Genomic DNA, 27,959 nt, shown 5'->3' on the forward strand with positions numbered 1-27,959 from the left:
AAGAAACAAAACGAGTGAAGAGTTGCCAAAGGGAAGAAAGGTGGGGGGATGGGTGAAGTAGGGACAGGATGAAGAAGTACAAACTTCCAGCTGTAAAATATAGGTCATGGGTATGAAAAGTGTAGCATAAGGGATATAGTCAATAATGTAATTACTTTGTTTGGTGACAGATGGTAACTCCCCTATCACAGTGAACATTTGGTAATGTATGCAATTGCTAACTCACTATGTTTTACACCTGAAACTAATATAATATTATACATCAACTATACTTCAATAAAAAATTGAATCAATTAAGATATGCAGATAAAACAAAATCCTTGGAATTTCTTGTGATAAGAGGAAAAAAAAACCCCAGCTGGCCAGGGGCACTTGGCTGGCTCAGTTGGAGAGCGCCACTCTGATCTCAGGGTTGTGAGTTCAAACTTCACATTGGGTGTAGAAATTACTTAAATAAAATCTTCAAAAAAAAAAAATCAGTTGGACACAAAGTTATGGGTCTTATTTTGGGTTCAACTCTATTTCTTTGACCTCTGTGTCCCTTCTTACGCCATTGCCACACTACCTTGATTTCTGTGATTTCTGTAACTTTGCAGTAGATTTGAAACAAGGAAGTGTGAATCCTCCAACTTTGTTCTCTTTCTTAAAGATTGTTTTGGATAGGGGCGCCTGGGTGGCACAGCAGTTGAGCGTCTACCTTCGGCTCAGGGCGTGATCCCGAGGTTGTGGGATCGAGCCCCACATCAGGCTCCTCTGCTAGGAGCCTGCTTCTTCCTCTCCCACTCCCCCTGCTTGTGTTCCCTCTCTCGCTGGCTGTCTCTATCTCTGTCGAATAAATAAATAAAATCTTAAAAAAAAAAAAAGATTGTTTTGGATAATCTTGGCCCCTTTGAATTTCGATATAAATTTTTAGGACCAGTATGTAAATTTGCCCAAAAAAGGTAGATAAGATTTTGATAGGGTTTGCATTAAATCCATTGTCAGTGTAGTTTGAAATTACATTTATCTTACAAATGAGTTAGGACATATTTTTCATATTCTTAAGCCAACTTTTATTTATGTTTCTGAACTGAAGGCTCATATCTTTGGCTCATTTCTTTTCAGGTGTCAGTTCTAGATCTGTTCTTATAACACTTAAATTATGTTTGAAAACAAGACTGGAGGGATGGGGAGTTTCTGAGATACACTGGAATATTGACTTATATGTGCCCTTCTCTACGTCCTCTTAGAAGAATTAGTTGTACTAGTCTAATGATATTTCTGATTAAAATAACCAGACCCACATTTCAATTAATGAGAAAAAAAATTGTTCTTTTTTCCTTTTCCTAAGAAGACAAAGTATATTTATTATAATGTCCACAGATTGAAAAATGTTCCAAAATAACTTTCATCAAAATTGTCAGACATCCCATACTTGGAAGAAAGTCATTTCAAGGACAAGTCAATTTATTTTTATTGTACATTTTTCTACCAGTTTTTTTCTTCAAATGTTTTATTTATCTGCTCTTCATGGAAGTAATTTATAGAATTCTTGCCTTCTCTCTGTTTTGAAGGAATTTCCCATTAGTGTTTTGTATGTTATTTCTCTCTTCTTCCCTTACCTATGGGTTTGAAATTATTTATGCTTCTCTTTCATCTTCAAGTTTTCTAACTATAACTTATAGGTCTTAAATTTAGCCCAGTCGTGCTCCTTGGAAGAAAAAAAACCTTAGGTATATAGCTACATCTTGGTCAGAGAAACAGACAACTCCTGGATGTGTCAAGGCCAGATAACTGAGTGTCAACCCGAGGCACACGGTGATGGAGGGGCAGGGAGCATCACCCCCCTGGTTGCCAGTGGTTTTGCTGTTCTCTCACCTGTGCTTGAATGAAATGATAAGTTCAGGTCTTTGAGAGCTTTTGTTTCAAATATAAAGACCTCTTATTCTATCCCCCTAGAGGGCTGAAAGGGTGCATTTTCATTCACTCTGAACTGGCTCTCAATGCCAATGAGCATTAATCAATTCTAGATCACTAAAGGGCACTGACTGTCCTTGATAATGCATTAGAGAAATGAATAAGGCAATGGCATTATAACATAATTAAATTTAATTCATAAGCAAGGTAAGATGACCATGCATTTTTTAAAAAAGATTTTACTTATTTGTCAGAGAGAGTGTGCACACAAGCAGGGGGAATTGCAGGCAGAGGGAGAAGCAGACTCTCCACTGAGCAAGGAACCTGATGTGGGACTCAATCCCAGGAACCTGGGATCATGGCCTGAGCCAATGGCAGATGCTTAACTGACTGAGCACCCAGGCGTCCCATGACCATGCGTTTTCTGCAAGTTTTCTCTAAGAGCCTGCTCTGTCTCTTCTCCAGTCAGCTCCTCGGAGGAGCTAATGTTCACCATCTGTCCAGTCTCTTTCACTTCTTTATTCTAAGTTGTCCCGTATTGGATCTCATCATTATTTGTGGTGACAGACACATCTTTTCTAAATACCAACCTAGGGCTCTCATGGGGACATGGCTAGAAGGAAAGATAAGAATGCATTATAGAGTTTCAATGTGGTTAAGCGTGGCATTTTCACTGAAGAATGATAGGAATGGAATTTTGCCTGCACTTAATCCTTCTCTTAAGGAGCCCAAAGATCTTTGTAAATGTGGCTGTGAATTATCTTTGCATCGCTTGGAAGTGGCGCAAATTTGGAAGGCTTGTCCTGGCACTAGTATTAACAGACAGCACTGACATTTGCCATTCTAGTTAACCATGTTCTCTAGGCCTTTTCAATTTAGTTGTTTTAGAAGATCAGATTTTCTTCAGGTATGGCTGAGGCTATTTTATCAAAAAACTGAGGAAAGAAAGGAACTAACCTTTATATAGGTCCTTGTATGTACCAGGGGCTATGCTAACATCTGCAAATCAGTCAACATGAAACACCACATTAACAAAATCAAGGGTAAGAAATTATATTAAGGATCATCTCAACAAATGCAGAAAAAGCATTTGACAAAATTCAACATCAGTTTATGATGAAAACTCTCAACAAAGTGAATATAGAAAGAACGTGACTCAATATAATAATGACCATATATGACAAGCCCACAGCTGACATCATAGTCAACAGTGAAAAGCTGAAAGCTTTTCCTCTAAGATTAGGAACAAGACAAGGATTCCCCACTCTTATGACTTTTTTCCAACATAGTACAGAAGTCTTAGCCAGAGCAATTAGGCATGAAGAAGAAATAAAAGACAGGAAAGGAAGGCGTAAGATTGTCAAAATTTGGAATGGAAGAAGTAAAATTGTCAGAATTTACAGATGACATAATATTATACATGGAAAACCCTAAAGACCCCATAAAACACTATTAGAACTAATAAATGAAATCAATAAAGTTACATGATATAAAAATAACGTACAGAAATTGGTTGCATTTTTATACATTACTAATAAGCCATCGGAAAGGGCAATTAAAGGGCGCCTGGGTGGCTCAGTCATTAAGTGTCTGCCTTCGGCTTAGGGCCTGATCCCAGGGTCCTGGGATCGAACCCCGCATCGGGCTCCCTGCTCTGCTGGGAGCCTGCCTCTTCCTCTCCCACTCCCCATGCTTGTGTTCCCTCTCTTGCTCGCTCTCTCTTTCTCTGTCAAATAAATAAATAAAATCTTTTAAAAAAAAGGGCAATTAAGAAAACAATCCCATTTATAATTGCATAAAGAGAATAAAGTACCAGGAATAAATTTAACCCAGAGGTGAAGGACCTGTACTCTAAAAACTAGAGGACAACGATGAAAGAAATTAAAGATGACAGAAATAAATGAAAAAATATACATGCTCATGGATTGGAAGAACTAATGTTGCAAAATGTCCATACTACCCAAAGCAAGCTAAAGATTCCATGCAGTCCCTATCAGAATACCAATGACATCTTTCACATAACTAGAACAAAGAATCCTAAAATTTGTGTGGAACCACAAAAGAGCTCAAATACCCAAAACAGTCCTGAGAAAGAAGAACAAAGCTGCAGGTATCACAATCCCTGATTTCAAAGTATACTACAAAACTATAATAATCAAAACAGTACCATGCTGGCATGAAAACAGACACATATATCAATGGAACAAAAGAGTCCAGAAATAAAGCCACACATAATATGATCAATTAATCTATGACAAGGGAGGCAAGAATATACAACGGGGGAAAAGACAGTCTTTTTGATAAATGGTGTCAGGAAAACTGATCAGCTATATGCAGTAGGATAAACTGGACCACTATTTTATATTATATAGAAAATTACTTTAAAATGAAGTAAAGGCTTGAATGTAAGAACTGAAACCATTAAAACCCTAGAAGAAAACATAGACAGTTCTTTGACATTGGTTTTAGCAATATTTTGGGGGAGCGGTTTCAGGTAATGGCAACAAAAGCTAAAACAAACCAGTAGGACTACATCAAACTAAAAGAGCTTCTGCACAGTGAAGGAAACCATCAACAAATTGAAAAGACAACCTAGTGAATAGGAGAAGATATTTGAAAATTATACATCCAGTAAGGAGTAAATATCCAAGATATGTAAAGAACATACACAACCTAATATCAAAAATACAAAAAAGATTAAAAAGTAGATGAAAGACTTGAATAGACATTTTTCCGAAGACAAACAGATAGCCAACAGACCATGTGAAAAACATCTTTTCATGTTAAAAGATGCGAAACATCACTGATCATCAAGGAAATGAAAACCAAAATGACAATGAGATATCACCTCATGCTTGTCAGATTGGCTATTATCAAAAAGACAAAAATAACAGGTGTTGGTGAGTATGTGGAGAAAAATGAACCCCATACACTGTTGGTAGGAATTTCAATTGGTACAACCACTCTGGAAAACAGTATAGATAGTCCTCAAAAGATTAAAAATAGAAATACCATCTGATCAAACAATACCACTTTTGGGTATTTTGCAAAGAAAACAAAAGCACCAATTTGAAAAGACATATGCACTCATGTGTTCATTGCAGCATTATTTACAATAGCCAAGATACGGAAGCAGTCCAAGTGTCCCTCGACTAATGAATGGATAAAGAAAATGTGATATATATATAAATGACAGAATATTACTCAGCCATAAAAATGAATGAGAGCTTGCCATTTGTGCAACATGGATGGACCTGGATGGTATTATGCTAAGTGAAATAAGTCGGACTAAGAAAGACAAATACCACATAATCTCACTTACATATGGAATCTAAAAAATAAAGCAAAAGGACAAACAAAACAAAACAAAACAAAACAGAAAGAAAGCCGTAGAAATGGAAAAAAGCTGTTGGTTACTAGAAGGGAATGGGTTGGGGTGGGTGGGTGAAATAGGTGAAATAGGTGAGGGGTCTAAGAGGTATAAACTTTCAGCTAGAAAACAAGTAAGTCATGGGTATGTGATGTACAGCATAGGGCATATAGTCAATAATATTGTGATGCCTTTGTGTGGTGATAGATGATAACTAGACTTCTCACGGGGATCATTTCTTAATGTGTAAAAATATTGAGTGGCTATGATGCCACTTGAAACTAATAGGATATTGTGTGTCAGTTACACACCAATAATAAAAAGAAAAAATACTGAACTATTTGGGAAGTTCTGGGGTTTCCCACCCCCAACGTCAAATGATGGCCGGTCCAGGAGAACTACTCATAGTGACGGGGGGCTTGGAAAAAGGGGAAATCAACCTCTTACTTACAGGTGAATGGTTGCAGAGTAAGGGGTGGCACGCTTCCATGTCTATGGGAGCAGGGGTAAAAGAGAATTGGAGAAGTGGCAGGTGGAAAGAAGAGTAGCAGGTGACCGCTTGAATTCCTATAATTTGAATGGTTAAGGATATATGGATTTCTCATAGAACAGTAGACACAACAAAAGTAGCCAGGACCGAGCCTTCTTGTAGGTGTGCCACTCAAAAGGGATGGTCAGCAGGTAAGGGAACCTCACCATTGGGCTGTTCTGGAAGAGATCACCAAGGTGGGAACTCCTGGGACTAAGAAGAGGTCAGAGCAAGCAAGAATGAGTCTCTTACATCAGGGAACTCTGTAGGTCAGAGGGCCCTTCCAAAAGGGCCTTCCACGAGACTTGAACATGGGCCCCACAGAGGAGCCACCATTCGAACACTCACTACACAGACAGCCATGAAGGAGAAGCAGCAATCACGGCTTAAGAGGAGACAATAGCAGCAGCAATTCCTAGCACACCAGAGGGGAGAGTGACTCTGAGCAGGGAGAGGAGAGGTATAAGAAAGAAGCCCAATCCCATCACTCCTTGTCCCTCAGGTCTGAATCAGTCTGGGCAAGGAGGAAGTGAGTGTTTAATTCAATGTGATTACCAGTTTTAAACCGAGGCTCTGGATCTGCCTGAGATTCCACTAAGGGGGGGAAATGGGAGATTTGTCATAGAACAGTTGACGGCGAAGAGTCAAGGTTTAAAAAAATTGTCTCTACATTAGGCTCAGACTGTTCAATAAATTATTCATAAGCTTAAAGAATTAGGAAAATAGATGAGGAAATCTGCTGTGGGACAAAAATCATCCTTCAAAAGGGTTTCTCCGTTCTCTGCCAAATCCCACAAATGTGGTGTGAAGCTGCCACTATTATCCTTGGTCTAAAGAATTCTCCAGTTAGTGGAAAAGTATTTCCAAATCTTTGGCTTACTAATCAGAGTGATAGTAATGAAGAATAATGCTTAAGAAAGTGGGTGCTTTTAACTTTTATCATATTTAAGCCTTTCAAAAATAAGGGAAGTTTAGGGGCACCTGGGAGGCTCAGTCTGTTAAGTGGCCGGATCTTGATTTTGGCTCAGGTCATGATCCCAGAGCCCTGAGATCATGGGGCTCCATGCTCAGCTCAGCAGGAAGTCTGCTTGAGGATTCTCTCTCCCTCTCCCTCTGCCCCTCTTCCTGCTTGTGCTCATGTGTGCTCGCTCTCCCATTCTCTCTCTAAAATAAATAAGTAAATCTTAAAAAAATAGAATAAGGGACGTTTAAATTTGCAATAAAAAGATATAGAGATGATCACCTCTTGAGTTTTGAGTGGAAGGGAATGAACGTAAGATGAACTTGGAGACATCACAAGGGGTAAGATGACTTAAGGTCTTGTAGGTCAGAGTGAGAGGTTTGGATTTTATTCTAAGGGAATTGAGAAGCTATGGAAGGATTTAAGCTGCTGAACATCACCATGATATGTTACATATTTTAAATATACCATGTGGCCTTCTCTGGAGAATGCTAATTCTAGGACTAGTCAGAAGGCTACTTAAGTAGTTTAGTAGAAGATGTTGATGTCTTAAATGAGGAGGTGGCAGGCAAAGTGGGAGAATTGAATTATCTTGACAAGATGTTTATTTTGATCTGTACTGATAGGACTTGCAAGTGAGGAAAAGAGAAGGATTATGATTTACTTGAATGATTCTTAGCTTTTTCTTGTGTAACTGGGAAAAGAATGCCCTGCTTACTCCTATGGGGAATTCTGGGAAAGGAAAACTTGGGAATGTAGGTTGGGAAACTAGTTCTGTCTTGAACCTCTTTCATAGAAATGGCTATTAAGTGTCCCAATGAAGATGCCAAGTGAGCTGTTGGAAACATGAGTGTGGAGCTCTGAGATAGGAGAAATCAGGACTGGCCATGTAAATTAGGGTGCCACCAGCATCTCAGCGTTTAAAGCCATTGAACTGGGTGAGTTCAGCATAGGACAGAGAGGGTATCGGGGCAGCAAAGAAGGTGAGCTAGGGAGAGACGTCCTCTGGGGCACAGCAGTGGCTCTCTGGCGTTCCTGTTTGGGGTCTAGAGAATTCCGCATCTACTTGCACTGTGACGTTCATTCAGAAACTTCTCAGGGATGCGGTAGATGCTTAATGAATACAGCACTGAGGGATTCAGGAAGACTGTGTTTGGGGCAGAGGTTGGAGGATCTGTAGGAGTTCTTGCCGTGGCTTCTCAGCTTCCCTCCACCTGCGGTGGCTGAGTGGAGAACTCTGGGGCCTCTCTTAAGGGGCTCCTGGAAAGACTGTTCTCCCCTCAATCAGGGTAGAATTGTGTCAGCAGTGTTCGAGTCCAACTTTCGCTTCTTTGAGATGGGGCATGGGTGTTTACAGGGGCCACTTGAATTTGGTGCCTTCACATATGGGTCTGGGGAGAGAGGGAGCGCCTTGGGCCAGATGAGTCTGCAGGCCTGGAGTGCCACGGCCCTTGCCAGGGGCAGGGCTGCTCATCCTAACATTTCTTCTGCAGATGCCTCAAGTGGTCACCGCTTTCTCAAGATGCAGAGCTCAAACATCCGAACAAAACAAAACCCAAAACTTCTTTGCCAATCAGGAAGTAGACAGAGGTTAGGTTTAAGAGCTGAGGTGTTTGGGAGGCTCCGTGACCTGTGTTCAGAAGCCTGAAAGAGACGGACCTGGGCCCTTGGCCTGCTGCTCAGGGAGGGTTGGGTTCCCAGGTGCCCACAGTCTACACTGGGAATCTTGAAGTATCTAGTGAATGAGCTCTATTAATCAAAGGTAAATCATATGGATTTTCATACCTTGAACAATTATCCATGGAATAACCCACAATAAGGAAGAAAAGGATCTCTTGTTTAAGGATAGAACACTACCTTGTGCCAAGTAGATTGAAAGCTGCAGGGAAGGAGGCTAATGTACCATAAGAGAAAACCGCACAGCACATAGAGAATCTTAATTCAGGTGCCACACTCTTTACCTTAGATTGATCGTTTTCCAGTCTTGCACTGACAGCAGTGTTCTGCTTATAGTATTCGCCTTCTTGTGATATTCGATGTTGATGGACATAGGAAACCCACTTAAGGTCAAGTTCCTAGATGTTTTTCTATCAGTTATAGGAGTGTATTAAGTAATTTAAGTAAGGCTTTCCATTCCTTCTTTTCTTTTTTCCTTTCGCTATTCTTTTTTTTTTTTTTTTAAGATTTATTTATTTATTTATTTGACAGAGATAGAGACAGCCAGCGAGAGAGGGAACACAGCAGGGGGAGTGGGAGAGGAAGAAGCAGGCTTCCAGCGGAAGAGCCTGATGTGGGGCTCGATCCCAGAACACCGGGATCACGCCCTGAGCCGAAGGCAGGTGCTTAAAGACTGAGCCACCCAGGCGCCCCTCCTTGCACTATTCTCCTTACACAAGTAGGTTTACAGAAATTCAGGAGTGCTAATGCTTGGCTAGCTGGAAGCCCTAGGCAGTATTTACAAGCCAGGATGATGGAGAACCAGGGAATTACAAGTGAGGCTTGGCTGGGGTGAGCAGGTGTCCTTTCGCCCTGAGCAGGATAAAATCAGCATCTCCTGAGGACCTATAAGCCGCTGACTGGCAGGTGCATTTAAGACAACCATGTGGTAAAAAGACCACTCAGATGAAGACAAATAATAAATGTTTCTGAGTGTGCAGTGTCTGTCATGGTCCCACTTGAGCAACAGCCATTGCACCCCCTTGCCATCTACCCAGTGTTCAAAGCTAAGGAAGCCCCCTTTCCCACGTGAAGTCTTCCCTGACACCACTGAAGCCCAAGACGAACTCAAAGAGAGACCATGTCATTGGCATCACTCAGCTGTTGTTTAAATATCTCATGTCATTCTTGTCTCAGTTTACATCAAAATCACTTGAAAGCCTCCCAGGAAAATGGTAGTGTTCGGTTTTCAAATCACTTCCTCCTATGCCATCTCATCTTACAAGAAGACATCGTGGACGTCTCCTAGACCAGCATTCTCAAGGTAGCAACTAGCTCTTGCAGACTGGGGTCAACCAGGTGCCCTCAGACGCCTCCAGGGACATGCAGCTGACCTCTTCCTTAAGGATAAACAGCGGTTAGAAAGTACTTCCTGGCGTTGAACTGAAATCTATCTGCCTGAGACTTCCACCTGTTAAAGTGAAGTTCGTCCTCTGGGGCTTCAAAGATTGTTTGATTCTTTTTCCTCCTGGGAGTCCTTTAATGTTTTCAGATAATTATCCCAAATCATCCAAGCCCTTTTTTTCACCAACAAAATGTCTCTTTCTTCCAGTCATCAGAGTGGTTTTTTGGGGGCAGATGTGTGCTCTTTTTGAACAATATTGAGTTTGCTTTCAACTACAACCAAAACAAACAAAAACCTAGTGTCTTTTTCATGTAAACTGATGTTCATTGGGTCACATCTTTTCTGTCCTGTATTCAGTGCTAAGCCAGCTCTCTTCCATCTGGATACGAGGCTTACGATTTCTCCTTGCTATTTTCCCTTTTTTCCATCTTTTTAGCCTGCCTTGATCTCTTTGGGTCCCCCTGCCATTTTCCAGGGCATTAGCTATTCCTCATAGCTCTGTGCCATTTATACATTTGGTAAGTGGGCTGTTTACACCTGTAATAGAGTCACTGCATGCACGCCCAGTTAGAACAGGGAGATTCTAAGGTCGGAGTTCTGAATCTTCTCCATAAAGTTCTCCTTTTGGGTGTGTCCCGGTCAATTTCTCAGTTGCCGACCTTATTTAGTCAGTTATGTAAACTCTGATTTTACTGTCACATTTACAAAGCTATTGCAGAAGAACTTGTTGCCCGTCTTGCTGAAGAACACATACTGTCACACAGGCCTCACTTGTCCGTCTAGAGCCCGTCCTGGCGGAGGACATGAAGCTAGTCCGTGTGACATGTGCTCGGCGGGCCCTCATTGGCCCTTTGTGATCACCACTCTTCAAGTTTTCAAAGCTCCTCCTCTTTTTGATTGCTTAAAGCCCAGCCTTCTCAGCATGAGCCGTAGCTTCTCCACGATCTGTCCCCAGTTCACATCCCAGCTTCGTCTCCATCCGAGGCATTCCCTGTCTTTGAAACCCGCCATACCGAACTTTCTGGTGTTCATCAAACATTCGTCCTTACTCCTGTTTCTGTCATTCAGCACATTTTATTCTGCCCACCTGTGCTATTCCTCCTCTTTGTCCACCCGGAAGATTCCCATCAGTTTTAACGACTCGGGTAAAATGTCCTTGACTCTCATCTCTGTGCTTTCCTAACACTTTATATGCACACACACTGAGCACATCGTGCTACAGTGAGTGACCCACTTGTCCCTTCTACTGGCCTCTGTCTTGGGAAGGTCTGTTCATCACCAGAGACTAACATGGTGCCTGGTATTATAGGGACTTAATAAGCACTTATCGAATTCTATGATAAAGCTTTCCTATGGACAGGGTCTGTGTGCCAATTTGATTTGGGTATCCATTTGCTCCCGTATTTGAGGCAAGTTAACTCTATTTTGCTATCATCTTTTCTCCACCACACTTTAGAAGTTCCTGAGAATTCCATTTCCACATTTCTTCAGGGCAAATGACTAGAACTGCTCTGACTCTGGAGGCAAACTTGAAAACAATCGAGTACCTTTTACTGCTTCTTTCCTTATCCCGAGTCCTGGTTGCCTATTACAGGCAGCATCACAGGGTGTGAGATTTGGAATGTTAGGCTGGCTTGAAGTCCCGGCTCTAACGCCGAGGAGCTGTGTCACCTGGAGAACGGAAGCTCGCCTCACCGAAGTCTGGCTTCTGTGTGTATTATTTGAGGATCATCCCTCCCATTTTTTTTAAAGATTTTATTTATTTATTCGATAGAGATAGAGACAGCTAGCGAGAGAGGGAACACAAGCAGGGGGAGTGGGAGAGGAAGAAGCAGGCTCCCAGCAGAGGAGCCCGATGTGGGGCTCGATCCCAGAACACCGGGATCACGCCCTGAGCCGAAGGCAGACGCTTAACCGCTGTGCCACCCAGACGCCCCCATCCCTCCCATTTTTATTATTTATTATTCTAATCATGCCTTCTATCATTTCCAGTGTGAAGGCTGTTCCCAGCTAAGGGTTTAGAAACCAAATAGGAAATGTGTGCACTTTCCCACCTTCTGGGATCATAACGCCCATGGCTCCCATCTGGCTGGGGGCGCTCTGCTCCCAGGCATCCCAACAGCAGCCCTGCTGCCTGCTGAAACTCCAGATGTGGCCTGGTCTTTCCACGCTTCACCATCCTGCAGGGGCACTAACTTGGATCCCTTGTTATGCAATTCCTTTTTTTTTTTTTTTAGATTTTATTTATTTATTTGACAGAGAGAGAGAGAGAGAGCACAAGTGGGGGGGGGGGCGCAGGCAGAGGGAGAGGAAAAAACAGCCTCACTGCTGAGCAGGGAGCCCGATGTGGGACTCAATCCCAGGACCCTGGGATCATGACCTGAATGGAAGGCAGACGCTTAACCCACTGAGCCACCCAGGCGCCCCTTGTTATGCCATCCTGACCCTGCCACTTGGTCTTTACTACACTCTACATGCCACACTCCCTGTTGGATGGACTGTTTTCAATGACGGTAGCTCTAGGCACCCCTGGTGTCTGCCCAGCGGAGTGACGGTCTGTTTCTGGGCCACTGCCTCTCCTGATGTGCTCAGTATGGTCACCACCAGACCGTCTTTCCAAACAACTTCATCTGTGCTGGAATAGAAAGATTTTCACAGTAGAGTAAGAGAAAGCAGATGATACAAGTTTTGTTTTATAGTGAAGGAAATCAGGGCTTGAGATGGTCAAGTCACTGGCCCCATGTGACCTAGATTTTAAGCAGTGGAGTCAGGGCTAAACCTCAGAGGTCCTGATGCTGTCTCTGGTTCTGTTCACCATTCCAAAAATGGAAGGGCAGGAACAAGACTCAACATGTTCCCTGTTTCTTTCCAAACTTTACACAGTGTCTTGCTCATAATACAGGCTCAGCTAATTTTCCAATTAATTGAAAAATGTATAACATTTAAAAATGGTGTCATTCTGGCAGAAATCTAGATCAAAGTTTAAACATTTCAGCAGAAAGGAGAGAGGAATCAATTCCTGAGAAGGACAAATTTTAGTTTTTCCTCGTCTTCTTTGCCAGCCCTCTGACATTGCTATGGGAGCTCTAATTAGCAGGAAAATGGCCATAAAATGGACAAAAGGATCGTAAAAGTGGAGAGTAATTCATTAATGAGGGTATTGTGCTATAAAAAATTGAGATTTGACTACAGAGAAGAAGGTATTTTTAAAAAACCTGTCCTTGGGGTAAGATTTCTCAAAGCACTTTTCTTTTTTTTCACTCTGCTTATATCAATCTCAAATCAATTATCGCCTAATATACCAAAGTAGTATTGTGAAGCGTATAATCCCTTCAACATTGTTCTCCTCTTTCTGCTTGCCCCTGTGTTGCTCACAATTCTTTCATGTAATAAAAGCCTCAAATTAATGAAGTGCTTTCTCCTAGAAATTCAAAATGCCTTTTCCACGTTACCATTTAATTAATTCTCAACCATTCCTCTGTGAAGTGGGTGTGGGGTGGGAAAAGAAATTATTCTTACCCTTTATGACGCACAAGAAACAGGTTTGAAGGCTGGATCATTTAGATCCACAGTGAAACCTGATGCTAATTCAGTTTTGTTCAGAGCTGTTGACAGGATTTTTCTAGTCCATCCAGTCTTGCAATGGAATCATGTTCATGGATTTATTCACAATAGATCAGCAAATAATTTTTGGGTGCCAACTATATACCATATCTTGTTCTAGACCCTGGGAATACAGCAATGAATAGGAGAAGAAACATCCCTGACCTCACAGAACTTCATTTCTTCTGGGGGGAGACAGACAAGAAACACCGTCAGTAAGTGAATAGAACAGTATGGGGGAAGGTGATAGGTGCTCTGGAAAGCAAGTAAACATGTTATTAGAAAAGGAAGTGCAAGGACAGTACATTATCTTTTTTTTCCCTCTTATTTTAGAGAGAGAGAGAGAGAAAGTGTGAGTGGGGGTGGGGGCAGCAGGAGAGAGAGAGAACCTTAAGCAGCCTGAGCATGGAACCGACATGGGGCTTGATCTCATGACCCGGAGATCATGACCTGAGCTGAAACCAAGAGTCGGATGTTGAACTGATTGAAGCCACCCAGGCTTCACCCAGGAGAGTCATAATCATAATTAGGGCATGAAGAATAGGCTTCACTGAGAGGGTGCCATTTGAGTAAAGAATTGAAGAAAGAAAGGGAGGAATATCTGGGGGAAGAGGATTCCAGGCGGAGGTCAGCCAGTGCAAATATCCTGCGGCAGCCGCATGTGAGAGTGTTTAAAGAATCAAGGAGGGCAGTGTGACTGGAACAGAGTAAGTAAGAAAGACAGTAGCATACACCGAGGCCAGAAGAATTAGCAAGGTGTCAGATCATGAGGGCCTCAGAGGATTTCGAAGATACTTTGAGTGATGTGGGTGTCTTTGGAGCATTTTCATGGAGAAGTGACATGACTTCATTTTACAGAGATCACTGGCTGCTACATTGAGATTGGTGTAGATGGGAAAGGATGGGGGCAGAGAAAGCAATTGGGTCTTTGTCTTAACCCAGGAGAGAGATTAAATCGTGGCTTAAACCAGGGTGGGAGCAGAGGAGGTGGTGAGAATTCTGGCATAGTTGCAGGTAGAGCCGACTGGATTTGTGGATCAGACTGCGTTGTGAATTGTGACAAAAAGAGAAATTTTATCCTCTGAACTAGACTAGAAACTTCTTGAGAGCAAAAGTCACCTATTATATTTCCTTATGTTCTTTGTATAGACACCATATGTATATGTTATATAATATATATAGGAAAACACCTTTTCATGTGCAAGAAATAAACAAGTATCTGTTTAATGAAAGGAGGGAAGGAGGTAGTTCGCACTTAAGAAATCCTAGAGACCCTAATGATTTGCAAAAATATACACTGTTGTTATGGGTCACATGGTGTCATCCCCCCAAAAGATACTTTTGCAGTTCTAACCCCCTGTACCTCACAGTGTGACCTTTTTGGAGATAGGGTCTTTAGAGAGGTAACCAAGTTACAATGTGGTCAGTAGAGTGGCCCCAAATCCAGTATGACTGGTGTCCTTATACAAAGGGGTAATTTGGACACAGAGACAAACATGGAAGGCAATGTGAAGAGACACAGGGAGAGATAGTCATGTACAAGCCAAGGAGCTCAGCCTGGAACAAATCTTCACTTCAGAGTCCTCAGAAGGAAGCAACTCGCCCGCACCTTGATTTTAGACTTCTGGTCTCCAGAACTATGAGACAACACGTTTCTATTGTTTAAGCCTCTCAGTCTGTGATACTTTGTTACAACGTCCTAGCAAACTACTACCACTACGTCCAATATCTCAAAAATATAAATCAAATTCTACTTTTTTCCCAAGATAAGACTGCTGAAGCTGAAAACAAACAAAAAAACAATAACAACAAAAGCCTTAAATATCATTATTTGGGGGAGAATTATATTTACTTAGTGAAGTAACAGGGCTTTTACTTTTTAGAAGTTTTATCTGGTATAGAAAAATAGATGCATTATTACATTTTACAATATAATTTATTTGACAGAAATACCACAAAACATCAGGTCCATAAGGAAAATGATAAAAAATGATTTTGAATGATGATAGCAGAAGATCACATAAATTTACATGGCTTTGGAAAGAAAAGAAACAGAAAAATATCCCACAATATCCATACTGTTTGCTGTTTACAACATAGAGGGCCATTATGTAGGAGGAAGGGACAAAAGAGAACATATTAAAACCTTATGTTCTAAGATCCAGACGGGTTTTGAGAGATGATCTAGTCTAATTCCCTCAGGTTATAGATGGAAAAAATGTGAGTCCTAGGAACGTGAAGGTGATGGACATAATTTTGGTCCCAGTGCACAATAACACAAACGATGAGCTGCCTAACGAGGCTTAATGATAACAGAAGAAGAAATGGTGAACTATGCTATTCCTTGAATCTTCCTCCATATTTGCCTTGCAACCGTAAGTAACCATAAACCACCTGGAGCCATTAATGCCCAGAGAGAAATGTGTGAGTTAGGTGTGTGGAGGGAAGACGGGTCAGAGGAGAGATAAAACAGACAATAGAATGACAGATGTCGGGGCGCCTGGGTGGTACAGCGGTTGAGCATCTGCCTTCGGCTCAGGGCGTGATCCCGGCATTATGGGATCGAGTCCCACATCAGGCTCCTCCGCTATGAGCCTGCTTCTTCCTCTCCCACTCCCCCTGCTTGTGTTCCCTCTCTCGCTGGCTGTCTCTATCTCTGTCGAATAAATAAATAAAATCTTTAAAAAAAAAAAAAGAATGACAGATGTCTTCGTGGGAGACCCTCGGATTTGTAAAAACTCATTATGTTGCTAGAGGCATTTTTCACATGTTTTTCATAGGGCTTCAGAGTCACACAGCAGTGTGTTTGAGTCCAGACTCTAAAGTTTAGGAGGTATACAACTGGGGTGCCTGGATGGTTCAGTTGGTTAAGCGACTGCCTTCGGCTCTGGTCATGATCCTGGAGTCTCGGGATTGAGCCTCCCTCTCCCTCTGACCCTCCCCCCTCTCATGCTCTCTCTTTCTCATTCTATCTCTCTCAAATAAATAAATAAAATCTTAAAAAAAAAAAGGATACACAATCATGATCAAGTTTCCTAACCTGAACATCAGTTTCCTTACATTTCTTGTGGGGTAAATTTTGTGAGAAATGGTGAGAATATTTTAATGTGTTTAGAGATAGTATGACTTCAAGAAGTGGTAGTCTTATTATAGTAATTGTCCAAATGGGCTTCAGATTTTGCCTTTGTGCCTTACTAGAAACTCCTTCCCTTGTCATTTTCCATGTAGATCTCCTATTAGTCCTTGAAGAGACTGATTGGAATGTGAACACCTTTCATACTTTCATTGTTCAGTTTTGCATTCTCATGTGTCATTGGTTTCAAGGTTTTTGTCTCTCTAACTTAGATTTCTTGTGGAATAGTGAAAAGGACCAGAAGACTTGGACTTGAGCTCTGCCAGCCACTCAGTCAGGGAAGTAGAAGCACTATGAAAATAATGGAGGAAGGGGTGTATTATGGGAACAAGACTTTACATAATTGTGAGGGAAGCTGGGGAAGTTATTTTCCAGAAGAAAGTGTTGAAGAATCTGGGAAAAGACACTACTAATTCCCCCTCCCCCAGAGTCTTAGGCAAGTGAATGGGCAAATTGAAGCTTACGGAGGAAGCTGGGGGGCCAGGCATGCCCAGGTGCAGGAGGGAGACCATGAAGGGGAGCTGGCAGAGAAGTCAATGAAAATCTGTAGTCTTTGTGTGGCTGTTGCCTCTGTAGGTCCAGATTCAGGCTTTTGTGAATTGTGTGGGGCTACTTTTGCTCAGGAGAGGAAAGAATTTGGAAAATCTGAAAGTGAAGTGAAGGAGAACAAGAACATGCTAGAACCTTCTGGGACTCAGCACGTGCCAACACCCAAACCGCAAAGACCTTCGAGGAGTAATAGGTGCTGTCTTGCTCTGTTTCCCAATCTTGTAAATTCCTCTGCGCAGTTGTATACAGGCAAGGGGATGCTGGGAAATGTATTTCCAGCTAATCAAGTCGACACGGAACAAACCACCACAGCCACTTAGTATCGGGCAGTTTACTTAACCATTCTGATCCTCCCCTTCCTTATTGGTGTACTGATGTAAAAGCGATAACAATTATAACTAGGGCTTTAGAGGGTTAAATGAGATAATAATGTAAACAATGTATTACTAAATATAAAAATTATGTATCAGATTACTGTCTTTAGATACATTGATTCATTTAGTTCACATGCATCCATTGTGGACTAGAAACTGTACTATGCCTGGGATATACGTACGGCGTGAGCTACAGACAATATCTGGGCGCCTGGGTGGCTCAGTCAGTTAAGCGTCTGCCTTTGGCTCAGGTCATGGTCTCAGGGTCCTGGCATGGGCCCTGCATCAGCCATTTGGGCTCCCGGCTCAGCGGGGAGTCTTCTTCTCCCTCTGCCCCTCCCCCTGCTCATGCTCCCTCTCTCTGTCTCTGCCTCTCTCTCAAATATGTAAAAATAAAATCTTAAACAGACAATATCCTTGTTATCATGAAGCTGAATCAGACACCAATTAGATATCCAAGCAGAGATGTTAATTAGGTAGGTGGTTGATTTCAGAGCATGGACCTACATTAAAGTTTACACTTGAAAGTTATTAGTATTTAGGTAGCATTTAAAGATAGGGGTCTGATTTAGCTCATGTAGGGAGTGTATATAGATTGAAAGGAGGAGAGGCCCAAAGATTGAGATCTGAGGCACTCCAAAATTTAGGGATGAAAAAGATAAAGCAGAACAAGTAATAGCCTGAGAAATAGCAACCAGTAGTGCAGTGGGGTCACAGCAGCCGAACGTAGAATGTTCTTGACAATGTGAAAGAGATCAACTTCAGCTTCTGCTGAAAGTCACCTGATATGAGAACTGAGAATTCACTATTGGTTTAGTAACATGGAGGTTGTTGCCAGAATAGAATGGGTTCAAGACAAAATAAGAAGTTCTTGGTGCCAATGGAAGCCAAAAAATAGGGCAGGAATAAGTGGAAAGTGTGTCAAGGGAGATTTTATACATAGCTCTATCTACATATAACTAGCTTATGCAAGATTATGTATATGTTGATATAGATAAACATATCCTATCTACATGATGGATGGATAGATGGATGGGGTCCCATGCAGCTGGGGTGTATTTTACACCCCGTGTATGAAGTATATACTCTATTCTGTTAGTTTGCTCATTGATGAGAATGATTCATCAGTGCTGAGCAGGGGCAGGGCCCCAAGGGGGTTAGAACCTTTGTCTAGTGATGCAAAGGGGAAAGCCTGCCTTCTTCAGGCAGTTCCTCCTTAAGAGGAAAAATGGTCAAGCTGAGCGAGCATGCCCAGTTATTCTTTCCAAATTTATTAATTCCATTCATGTCAACTTCCCAGAAGCAGACTAAGCTAACGGGGAGAGAGAGGGGCTGAAGGGGAAGAGGTAAGTCTGGTTACAGCTAGAATGTTTAGGAAATAGTAGAGAAGAATTTTTAAAAATGGCAACTTTGGTGAAAAACAGCGTAATTTCCAGAGCACAGAATGCGGAGATTTTGGGAACTGTGGAGTGGGAGATGGGTCAAATTATAGTGTGTGTAAAGCAGTCGGGATAGTAACCTTTGCCCTGTAGTGTTTAGAACAGAGAATAGGTTAGGTAAGTCTTTGTTCCTGGGGTGAAACCTGCCTGCCTGGGCGGGACTGGGGAAAGGCCCTGGACCACATGGCTCTGGGCGCGCTCTGAATAGCCGTCCCTACCAGGGGTAACTTCTATTCTATTTGTACCCAGGGGGTTAAGGAGCAGCTGTCTTGATTATCCTCTCTCTCTCCCCCACACCTGGCCCAGCTGAGGAAAGAAAACTTCAGATATTTATAGCTTCCCAAATCTGCCCCGGAAAGCCAGAGACACAAGTTTCTTTACTGTAACTGGGACAACAGTGATTTTTCTTCTTCATGTCGTTCTAACCCTTACAGAGAATTAGTGACAGCGACTTGAAGACTAGTTCCGGGGGGTCAGCACCCCAGGCCCTCTTTGAAACCTGCCATGGGGTGAGAGCTGTGGCAGAGAGGTGAGTCCTCTGAGCACCTCCCTCCCAAGGAGGCAGCACGCACCGGGGATGGCCCTTGGGTTTCACAGGTGGCAAGGTTTCCAGCTCGAGCTTGCAGCCTCCAAATCGGTCCCCATTTCTCAAACTTAGGAGGAAGCTGTGAAAGCCGCAGGCAGCGGGCTGAGTGGCTCAATTGGTCCTGGCCATCTTCTTCACTCCTAGGACTTCTCAGTGTGTCTCTACTCTCGTCATTTAAGCACAGCGATAATCAATCATCTGCTGCCCTCGCACTGTCAGCGGAGTCAGCAGGCACGTGATTAAACGCGCCGGCTGCGCGGGGCTCCCTCCATCCCTGCATCCCTGCATCCCTGCATCCCCGCATCCCTCCATCCGCCCGCCCGTCCTGCCCTTCCGGCTGGCGCTCGCCGCCCCGCGCGGGTTCCCAGGCCGCCCGCGGCGCGGACACCGGCGGCCGCGCGGGGAGGGCGCCCGCGGGGCCGGGGCGCGAGGGCGGCCGGCGGGGCGGCCGCGCAGAGCCCGGCGCCCAGGAGCCCGCACCTCCGGCCGCCCGGCCCACGTGACCGCCCTCCGCCCGCCTCCCAGTCGCGCGCACGGGCCGGCGCCTCGGCTCCCGCGCGCGCTCGGCGGGTCCCCGTGCCCGGGAGCAGAGGCGGCGGAGGGAGCGGGCCGGCCAGGCGGCGGGGAGGGGGGCAGCGGGCGCGAGCGGCGGGCTGCCGGGGGCCGCCTGTGCACGGCGGCGGCGACGGCGGCGGTCGCCTGAGCCGCGCGGTTCCGCATCCGCCGAGTGTGATGAGGCTGCCCTGCCTCGCCGCTCCGCCAGCCGCCCGCTGACCGCGCCGGCACCCAGCGCGCCCGGGAGGGCACACGCCGCGGGGCCGTGACCTTGGCCGACGAGGTAAATAGGGGCGGTGGGAAGGGGGGAGGCGGCGCCGCCTCGCGCGCCCCGCGCCCCCGCCCCGCACCCACCCGCGCTCGGCGCCCCGCCGCGCGGCCGCCCCGCGAGCCCCGCGTCCCGGCCGGGCTGCGGGCACCGCGCTCGCCCGGGTCCGCGGTGCTGACACCGCTGCCATTTGTGGCGCCGGGAGAGCCGGGCGGCGGGAGCTGGGGCTCGCCGGCTTGCTCCAGTTGGGCCGGTGGCTCTCGGGCTCCTGCAGTCGGGCTGCTGCCCGCGGTGACCCAGGTACTCGCCGAAGGGTGGACTGCCACCAGTTCCTGTGGCCGGGACGGATTCTGGTGCCTTCTGGCGAAGACTGGGCAGGGTTCCGTCCTGACTTCCGAAGCGGAGTGGAGAGGAGGGGACCCGGGGCGCGCAGCGCGGGCAGGTGGCAGTGGGCGAAGCTCCTTCGGCTCCGTGTGGGAGACCCGGGGGAACGAAGGGAGAATGCCGCGCGGAAGGGGCCTGTGTGATGCGCTGCCGGTGGGGAACTAGCCAGATCACCTGCGAGCGAGGGTGCTGCCTTTCCGCCCTTTTGGGAAAACATCATCAAGTCGAGATGCAAGTGTTGGGAGACCTGAGAACTCGGTAGCGCAGACGTGGTAACCGTGGGTTTTTAGGGGAGCATCCGATACTTTTTAAAATGAGTATCCAGAAGATCAAGTCAGTTAAAACCGGAGCCAAATGACTATTCTAACTAAAAGATTGTCATTTCTTACAACTCCCTGAGGTTACTGTAGGTGTAAAATCAGTTTTTTTAAAAAAATCTATTTCTGTGCCCCTTCCTCCAGCCAGCCCGGCATGTAAGTATGCTCCGTGTGGGGTGGTCACCCCCCTTGAGCACCACCATTCGTATCTCACTGAAGTCTCCCTCACCCTTTGCAGCGCGCAGACCAGTAATTCCAGTATCTGAGATCTCAGCGGACCAACTGTGGGGTGACATGGCCCAGGGGAATAATTACACGCAGACCAGCAACGGGGTCGCAGACGAATCACCCAACATGCTGGTATACAGAAAGGTAAGAATGTCTTCACTTCCTTGGAGAAAGGGAAACTTTTGGCTTCTTTTGACTTTGTTTTTCCCCCAGAGTAACGTGTATATCAATTTTGTGGCCTCATGGGTTTCCCATATTGCCAAATACTGCACACTCTCCTTGAAGATAACCTGACGTTCTCATCTGTGTAGAGACACAGTGAACTAAATGCGGCCAGCCGTCCCCTGCCCGCTCCTTTCCCTGCTGATTTCACATAGATTAATCTGCAATCAGCAATATCAGCAGGTTTGGGCATCCCACATATTTTGTTATGCATGTGATTTTTTAGCATCCGTAATAGTTGTTAGAAGCTTTTTCATATGCTCCCCCTAAGCATTTGGGTTGTCAGGATTATGTAAATGCATAACATTTTAGAAATGAAAAGACCACTTTGCAGTTCTTCGACAAGAGTGAATGTGCCTGGGAATCTATGGTTGGTTTAAAGATTTTACTTGTGACTAAACAATTCTTTTTTTTTTTTTTTTTTTTGGTCTTAGACTAAATTATTTTTTACTTTGGGTTATTTTTATGATTTTGTTTATGGGTATTTTAGTGCCATATGACCATTAAATAAACCTGTATATTCAGAGCTCCCCCCCCCCCCACAAACGGATCTGACAGCTTTCTACATGTTATAACAATGCTATCAGCAACAAACTTCTAGACACTGAGCCATCATAAAGATACATTTGAATATTGTGTGTGCTTTGGAGTGGTTGCTTAGGTAACTTCATTCTGGTCACAATCAACAATACTACTAAAATTAAGGAAGTAATATTCTTTATTTAACTTCTGTACCAGTTGTTCCTATTGCGTTTTATGCTGGGATTATTTTTCTATAGCATATTATCTGTAGTGCTTATTGGGCAAGATTTTTTTAGTTAATGTTAGCAGTGACAAAAAAGAAAATCATAGCTTGGAATCAAGGAAATTGTTAAAGGTCTAATTGGTGTGAGCCCCTTGGGGAGTCCAGGTAAGTTTGTAAATGTTCTTTCATGAATACAGCTGGAAAGCGCTATGCTACCTTGCTCTGTACTAAATCCCAACTTTCTGCTATGTGGGCCAAAATCATTAAGAGGCGGTGATGAATATGTGTTTGAGGGAATATTGTTATGGGTTTATTGTGAAGGTTCATGGGCATCCTGACACAGCGTTGGTGGTTTTTTTCTCTAGCCTTACAGACGGTACTGTGTTGTGTACCTGTGAATGCAGTTTTCTGTGTCTGGGACAACACAGTATGATAGGAAATAAAAATTGGAGATGAGTTGCCTGTTTTAGACTTAAAGTATTCCAATTGGATAAATTAAGGACATAATCCACTTGAGCCTAAATTATTACTATTGTATTCCTACATCAATTGAAAAAACTGGATATTTGCCACCCATTCTATATAGAGTTTGTTCTGAGAAGAGCTATTTGGAGGGCAGTTAATGTGTTTTTAAATAAGTTACAGTGTTTTCATTGTTTGGTATGCTTTTAATATTATATGCAAGAGGTGGCAATTATAAATTCTATCTTATAGGTGTGTACGTGCGGAGAGCTGGACTTTAGGGTGTGAGACTACAGTGGTTAGCTGCTCTTGTTCAGTCAAACACTATATTCCTTTTCTGGTTCCTTATAGAAGATGGGGGCTACGTTGATCAGACACCTAACGCTTGTCTTGATTAGAAATAAGCTTAGGGTGACATGAATCCAGGTATCTCATTTAGTCAATTATTGTGAGAATGAATGAAAAAGTGAGACTGGGAGCTTTAGAAATAGTTACTAGGTTATAGAGTCTTACCTGAGCTTCTTCATGCTCATTTTGAATTTATTCTGCAGATTGTTGCATTGGCACCAAATCGCGGCTAGTACTGCTTGTAAGTTGACAGACTGTGACTTCAGGGAGGGGGTACGATGCCTGATTCCCTTAAACATTATTATTTTGTTGGTTAAGCTTGGAACTCCGTGCGCTACTTCTTCTGCCCTCCTTTTATTAGCTCTTTGTTTTGTATTAATGGCACAATTTACTTTTAGAACATATTTCTCTGAAAAATCGTTATTAGAAAAAAATAAGTTAGTGATTTGTACTCGTGATGTGTAACTATGGACTGCCTATGTATTCTTTTATTCTCTGAGCATATGTATTTTGTGTTTGTGATATAAAGAAGAATGTATAAATAGCAGATAATTTATATAATGAAACACACATCAAAGTGGCCCATGTCTGTGTGGAGACACACCATCCGACATCATGGTTTCATGTGACCGTTTGCCAGTTTCTTGTGTCTTCTATGTTCTATGGGCTTTACAGTTAATATATTTTCAGTAGAGGCCAAATTTTACTGTGAAGAACCGCAGAGTAGTGGGAGAGGGGTGTGGGACTACTGTATGTTACTAGGGTATGCCATCTGCTGCACCTGCTTGAAGGAGAAAGCACTGTGTTACAAATGCTGATCAATCATGAAGTCAGTCACAGGTTTAGGAAAGAGCTTGGTACCACGGTGCATTCCTCAGTAGCAGTGCAGAGAGTGGATAACCTGCTGTTTTATCAGTTCTCGCCAGTTTTCTACTTCTGCTTCCCTGTGGCAACACTGTTCTCGGAAGTAGGTTCTGGGCTAGAAACATTCCTAGTGTTCTCACCTTTTCCCCTCCCCCGTAGGACACCTCTTGGTTACTCTAAGGATTCTCGTGATTTACACACACTGAAGATATGTATGTGCTGTTTCCATTTTGTCTGGGTAGGCTATGAATGACACATAGTGACATTCCTGTGAATGAATGACAGGTAGTAACCGTCCTGTGAGGGAGGGAGACTGAGTGGTTAGCAAAGTGGAGTGCACAGAAAAGAGCTGGGATGCGTGCCTTTCTCCTGTTCCTCAACTGTCTCTCCTATTACGATTATCCTCACATGGATTAAAGGTGTTCCTCCAAATGATAGGAAGATTCCAAGGGTCTCTTTTCCATGGAGAATTCTGTAGTGGTGTTATGGGAAAATGCACGGTGGCTGGGACAATGGTAATGCTGCCTCACGGTCAAGGTTGGGACCTGCAGGTCGGTCTGGGATGTTTGTGAGTACCTTTTTGGCTTCATGTGAGGGATCTCAGGTGGAAAGACGGGTGAAATCCATAAAGGGGATTAAGAGATACAAACTTCCAACTATAAAACAAATAACTCCTGGAGGTGAAAAGTACAGCATAGGGACTATAAGTTAATATTTTAATAATGTTGCATGGTGATGAATGCTGATGACATGTAGTGTGGTGAGCTCTGAGTAATATGTACAGCTGTTGTATCAGTATGTTGTAACCTGAAACTAATATAACTTTGCAAGTTAATTATACTTAACTTAAACAGAATTTTAAAAATGAAGGGTCTCTCTAGGCTTCATTTGAGGTCATAGGTACACTTTAAAAATCCGTATGGATGAAATATATGCCTTGTCAATTTTCCAGCTCATAATGCTGTTTTCTTTCATAAGCACGTGATTAAAGTGAGAGAGTTTCTGCCGTTTTATGTGTTTGAGAACACCTTATTGAAAAGCTCATAAAATAGGAGACTTGGCCACATTTAATTTTGGGGCTTTCTAGGCTCCCTTCAGACAGGCCTTACCTAGAGTAGAATTAGGAGTAATCAGCTTTCTTAAGAAGAGACCCCCTTAGTGCCAACTTGCCTTGGCTTTGGGCTAGCTTCTTGAAACATTTGTTAGAGGGGACGGCTTTGAACTCAGTTTTGTTCAAATACTGCTTGCGTTCTTGCTCTGTTCTGGGCAGACTCCCCGTTCTGGGCGTGGCGCTGGCTGTAGAGGACGGCTGCGCTGGACCCAGGGTACAGGGAGACACATTCCACGTTCGGCGTCTGGCCAGCATGTAGCCCACTAGACGGTATACATCACTTTTTGTCCAGCAGCTGACATTCCTGCATTTGAAAAACAAAATATCTAGGGCACTTTGGGGCCAGTATTTCAAATTGGCTGGAATGCTGGCTTTTCACTAGCAAGAATGCTCAAAATGACCAATAATTTCTGATATTACTGTAGCAACCGTTTATGCTTCAACTGCTGAAAAAGAAAATCAAAATATTTCCTCGTTCGCTACCTTAGTGGGATGCATGTGTTTTTGGTGATAGCAAACCCACGTGTCCGCCACACCTGCGCCCTCCCCTTCCCACCCCTCCCAGTCCTTGCCCACCCTCCCCTCCGTGCTCTTCTCTTCTCTTCATTTCCCATGCATCTTCCAGTTGCTTCTTCCAGGAGAATCTCCCATACTCCTTCCAGTTGCTTCTTCCTTTTAATTTCTTCTTTTCAAAACAGACCTAAGCATGAAGGTAAGTTTTCCCTGAGATGATGCTCTGTTTAGTTGTAAAAGGGAAAACGATGCCTTTTGGATAAGACAGCAGAGTCCAGTCTGGTTTGGGTACCTGTTATGCACACGCTCTTGCAGGGACACTTTTAAACTTGGTCGCATATGCACCATAGGGTCCAGGATGTCGGGGTGTGGATGTGGTGTGGCAGACTGTTAGTATTTCAGGACCCACTGCTCAGAAGAGGAAGGTGGGCCCACTGGCCTTTCCTGCAAAAAGGTGCGGTGGGAGCTGTCACCCCAGTAGGAGAAGTCCCCATCCTGATTGGCTTGACCTAGACCTTGCCTTTGAAAGCTATGTGTGAAGTCCGTTGCACGTGCCCTGAGATTCCCATGAGCGTACACATACCCATAAGAAAGGGGAGGGACTTGCTTCTTCCTTGGAAGAAATGGAGCCACTGACGTTCCTTGCCTCTTAGGGGTGGAGTTAGCTGACATTTTCTACACTAACTGAGTGCTTCTGTCTCTTTCGGTTTGTCCAGTTTGGTCAGTCTTGGAGGTGTCAATATCCCCACCCCCTCCCTAAACTCCATGATAAAAAATAACCATTGACATTTTGAACCTTGCTTGTCTTGGTCTTTCTGGGTTTAGGGTGCTGGTGAAGAATATTTATGGTAAGAGAAAGGCCCATGAGAAAAGAGAGGGATGTTTGCAAATAGGTCATCACAAAAGACCCGAGCCTTTAAGCCTTCAGATTTCTCAATTAAGGGCTTCCATGGGAGGCAGGGGCCAGGACACGTGTCTTGCTATTGCTGAAAAATTCCAGAATGGAATGTCTTCTAGAAATTAGATTATTTGAAAGCACCTTTCTAGACTAAGGGAGATTACCTACTATAAATATGAACTTAATCTGTCTGAATCAAATGCAGACTTATTTTCCCCTCAGTGACATAAATACTGACATGTGCCCCGAGATAGAATAGGACCGTCATCTGTGATATTTTTGCTGAGAAGCAGACATTTTATGAGTAATAATTCAATGATGGATTTTGTATAATAATTAACTTGAGTTCAGAGCAGGAAAGCCTTCCACGGTGAGCTTTTCCCTCCCCAGTTGTTGCTGGCCAGTGCTATTTGTGGTATTAAGATAAGGATTTGTGGCCTGAATTTTATTTCCTGTGTTTCCCACCTCCAGCCTCCCCGAATCTAATTGATCAGAAGAGAGTGCAGATGTAGGAAAGAGAAGCTGTCTAGGGATTTTATTGCCTCCTAATAGCCTTTGTGGTTCTACTGAGTGATGGAGAGCAGGGTATTTTTAGGTGGTGTGGGTGATGGAATGTGTTCACTGCAGAGAATATGGAAATATTTTGGATTTGGGTAGTTTGGTGACATAATAAATGTTAAGTCTCCTTGAAAAACAGAACTGTGGAAAATAAGCAACAGAGATGCTTGGCCCTCTCTCCCCCTCTCATATCAGTGAAAAGGAGGCATTGGAAGGTCAGGGTGACAGGGACTTCTGTCTTACAAAACACCAATCTAATTATAAAATAATTGTAAATGATAAAGTGGGTACCCGGTTCCATAGGGAAAAAAAGGCCCACTTCTCTCTGCCATTTGCCCGAGGCAATATGAAAATTTAACTTACCCTCTTTTCAGTTCCCTTTCTCTTGTGTCTAATTCAATTAACAAAGGTCTCAGGACATCGGAACTCTAATAGGCAGTCATGGACTTGGTTCCAATTCCATTAAAACTGCCACCTGGTGTAGGCTGGAATATTTTGGCTGAAGAACCCGTCCAGAAAGATGAGTTGCTGTTCCGTCTTCTGAAGAAATATAGAGGAAAAGGGCAGCTTTGTGACATGAGCTGGGTTCTTAAGCATAAGTCTAGGAGCCTTCTCATTTTATGTCCTTCCTGGTTATTAGCAAGTAAACATTTTCTCAAGGAGCCAGTGTATTAAAGTAGAAACATGTGCAGGACAGTTGCGTGGTCTTGGTTTTAAATCTTGGCTTTGCCAGTGTTTATCTGTCCTGTTGTGGGTTAGTGGCTGAATCCTTTCACTTCAGTTTCCTTATCTATAAAAGAAAGAAAACCAGAAGTGTTTCCTGCGTAGAGCTGTTTGGTGGCAAGATGAGTCACCTAGGGAAGTGTCTCGTAGAGACCCTAACACATACTAGATCATCAATAAACACCATAACAACAGTAATAGTAATTATTATTCCTGTTGATTTAATTAAAATTATTAAACATCTTGTATGTGCCATGGGAAC

The 27,959-nt window shown here is 43.7% G+C and overlaps 1 protein-coding gene across 2 annotated transcripts in view; it reads left to right on the plus strand.

Moving 5' to 3' along the window:
* Positions 1–27,959, plus strand: part of RGS7 (regulator of G protein signaling 7) — a 550,126-nt gene that overhangs the window by 38,490 nt on the left and 483,677 nt on the right. Inside the window, exons 1-2 of one of the 2 annotated variants that reach the window (XM_087859761.1) lie at positions 20,100–20,339; positions 21,264–21,397. In XM_087859761.1, the coding sequence (XP_087715887.1) occupies positions 21,320–21,397 (78 nt within the window). In that variant the 5' untranslated portion in view covers positions 20,100–20,339; positions 21,264–21,319. Of the gene's footprint in view, positions 1–20,099; positions 20,340–21,263; positions 21,398–27,959 lie in introns of those variants that run through there. The other variant, XM_087859757.1, reaches the window with a different exon arrangement.

Source organism: Ursus americanus, chromosome 2, assembly GCF_024610735.1.
Source record: "Ursus americanus isolate L20-20 chromosome 2, mUrsAme1.1.p, whole genome shotgun sequence".
In the NCBI taxonomy this organism is placed as follows: domain Eukaryota; kingdom Metazoa; phylum Chordata; class Mammalia; order Carnivora; family Ursidae; genus Ursus; species Ursus americanus.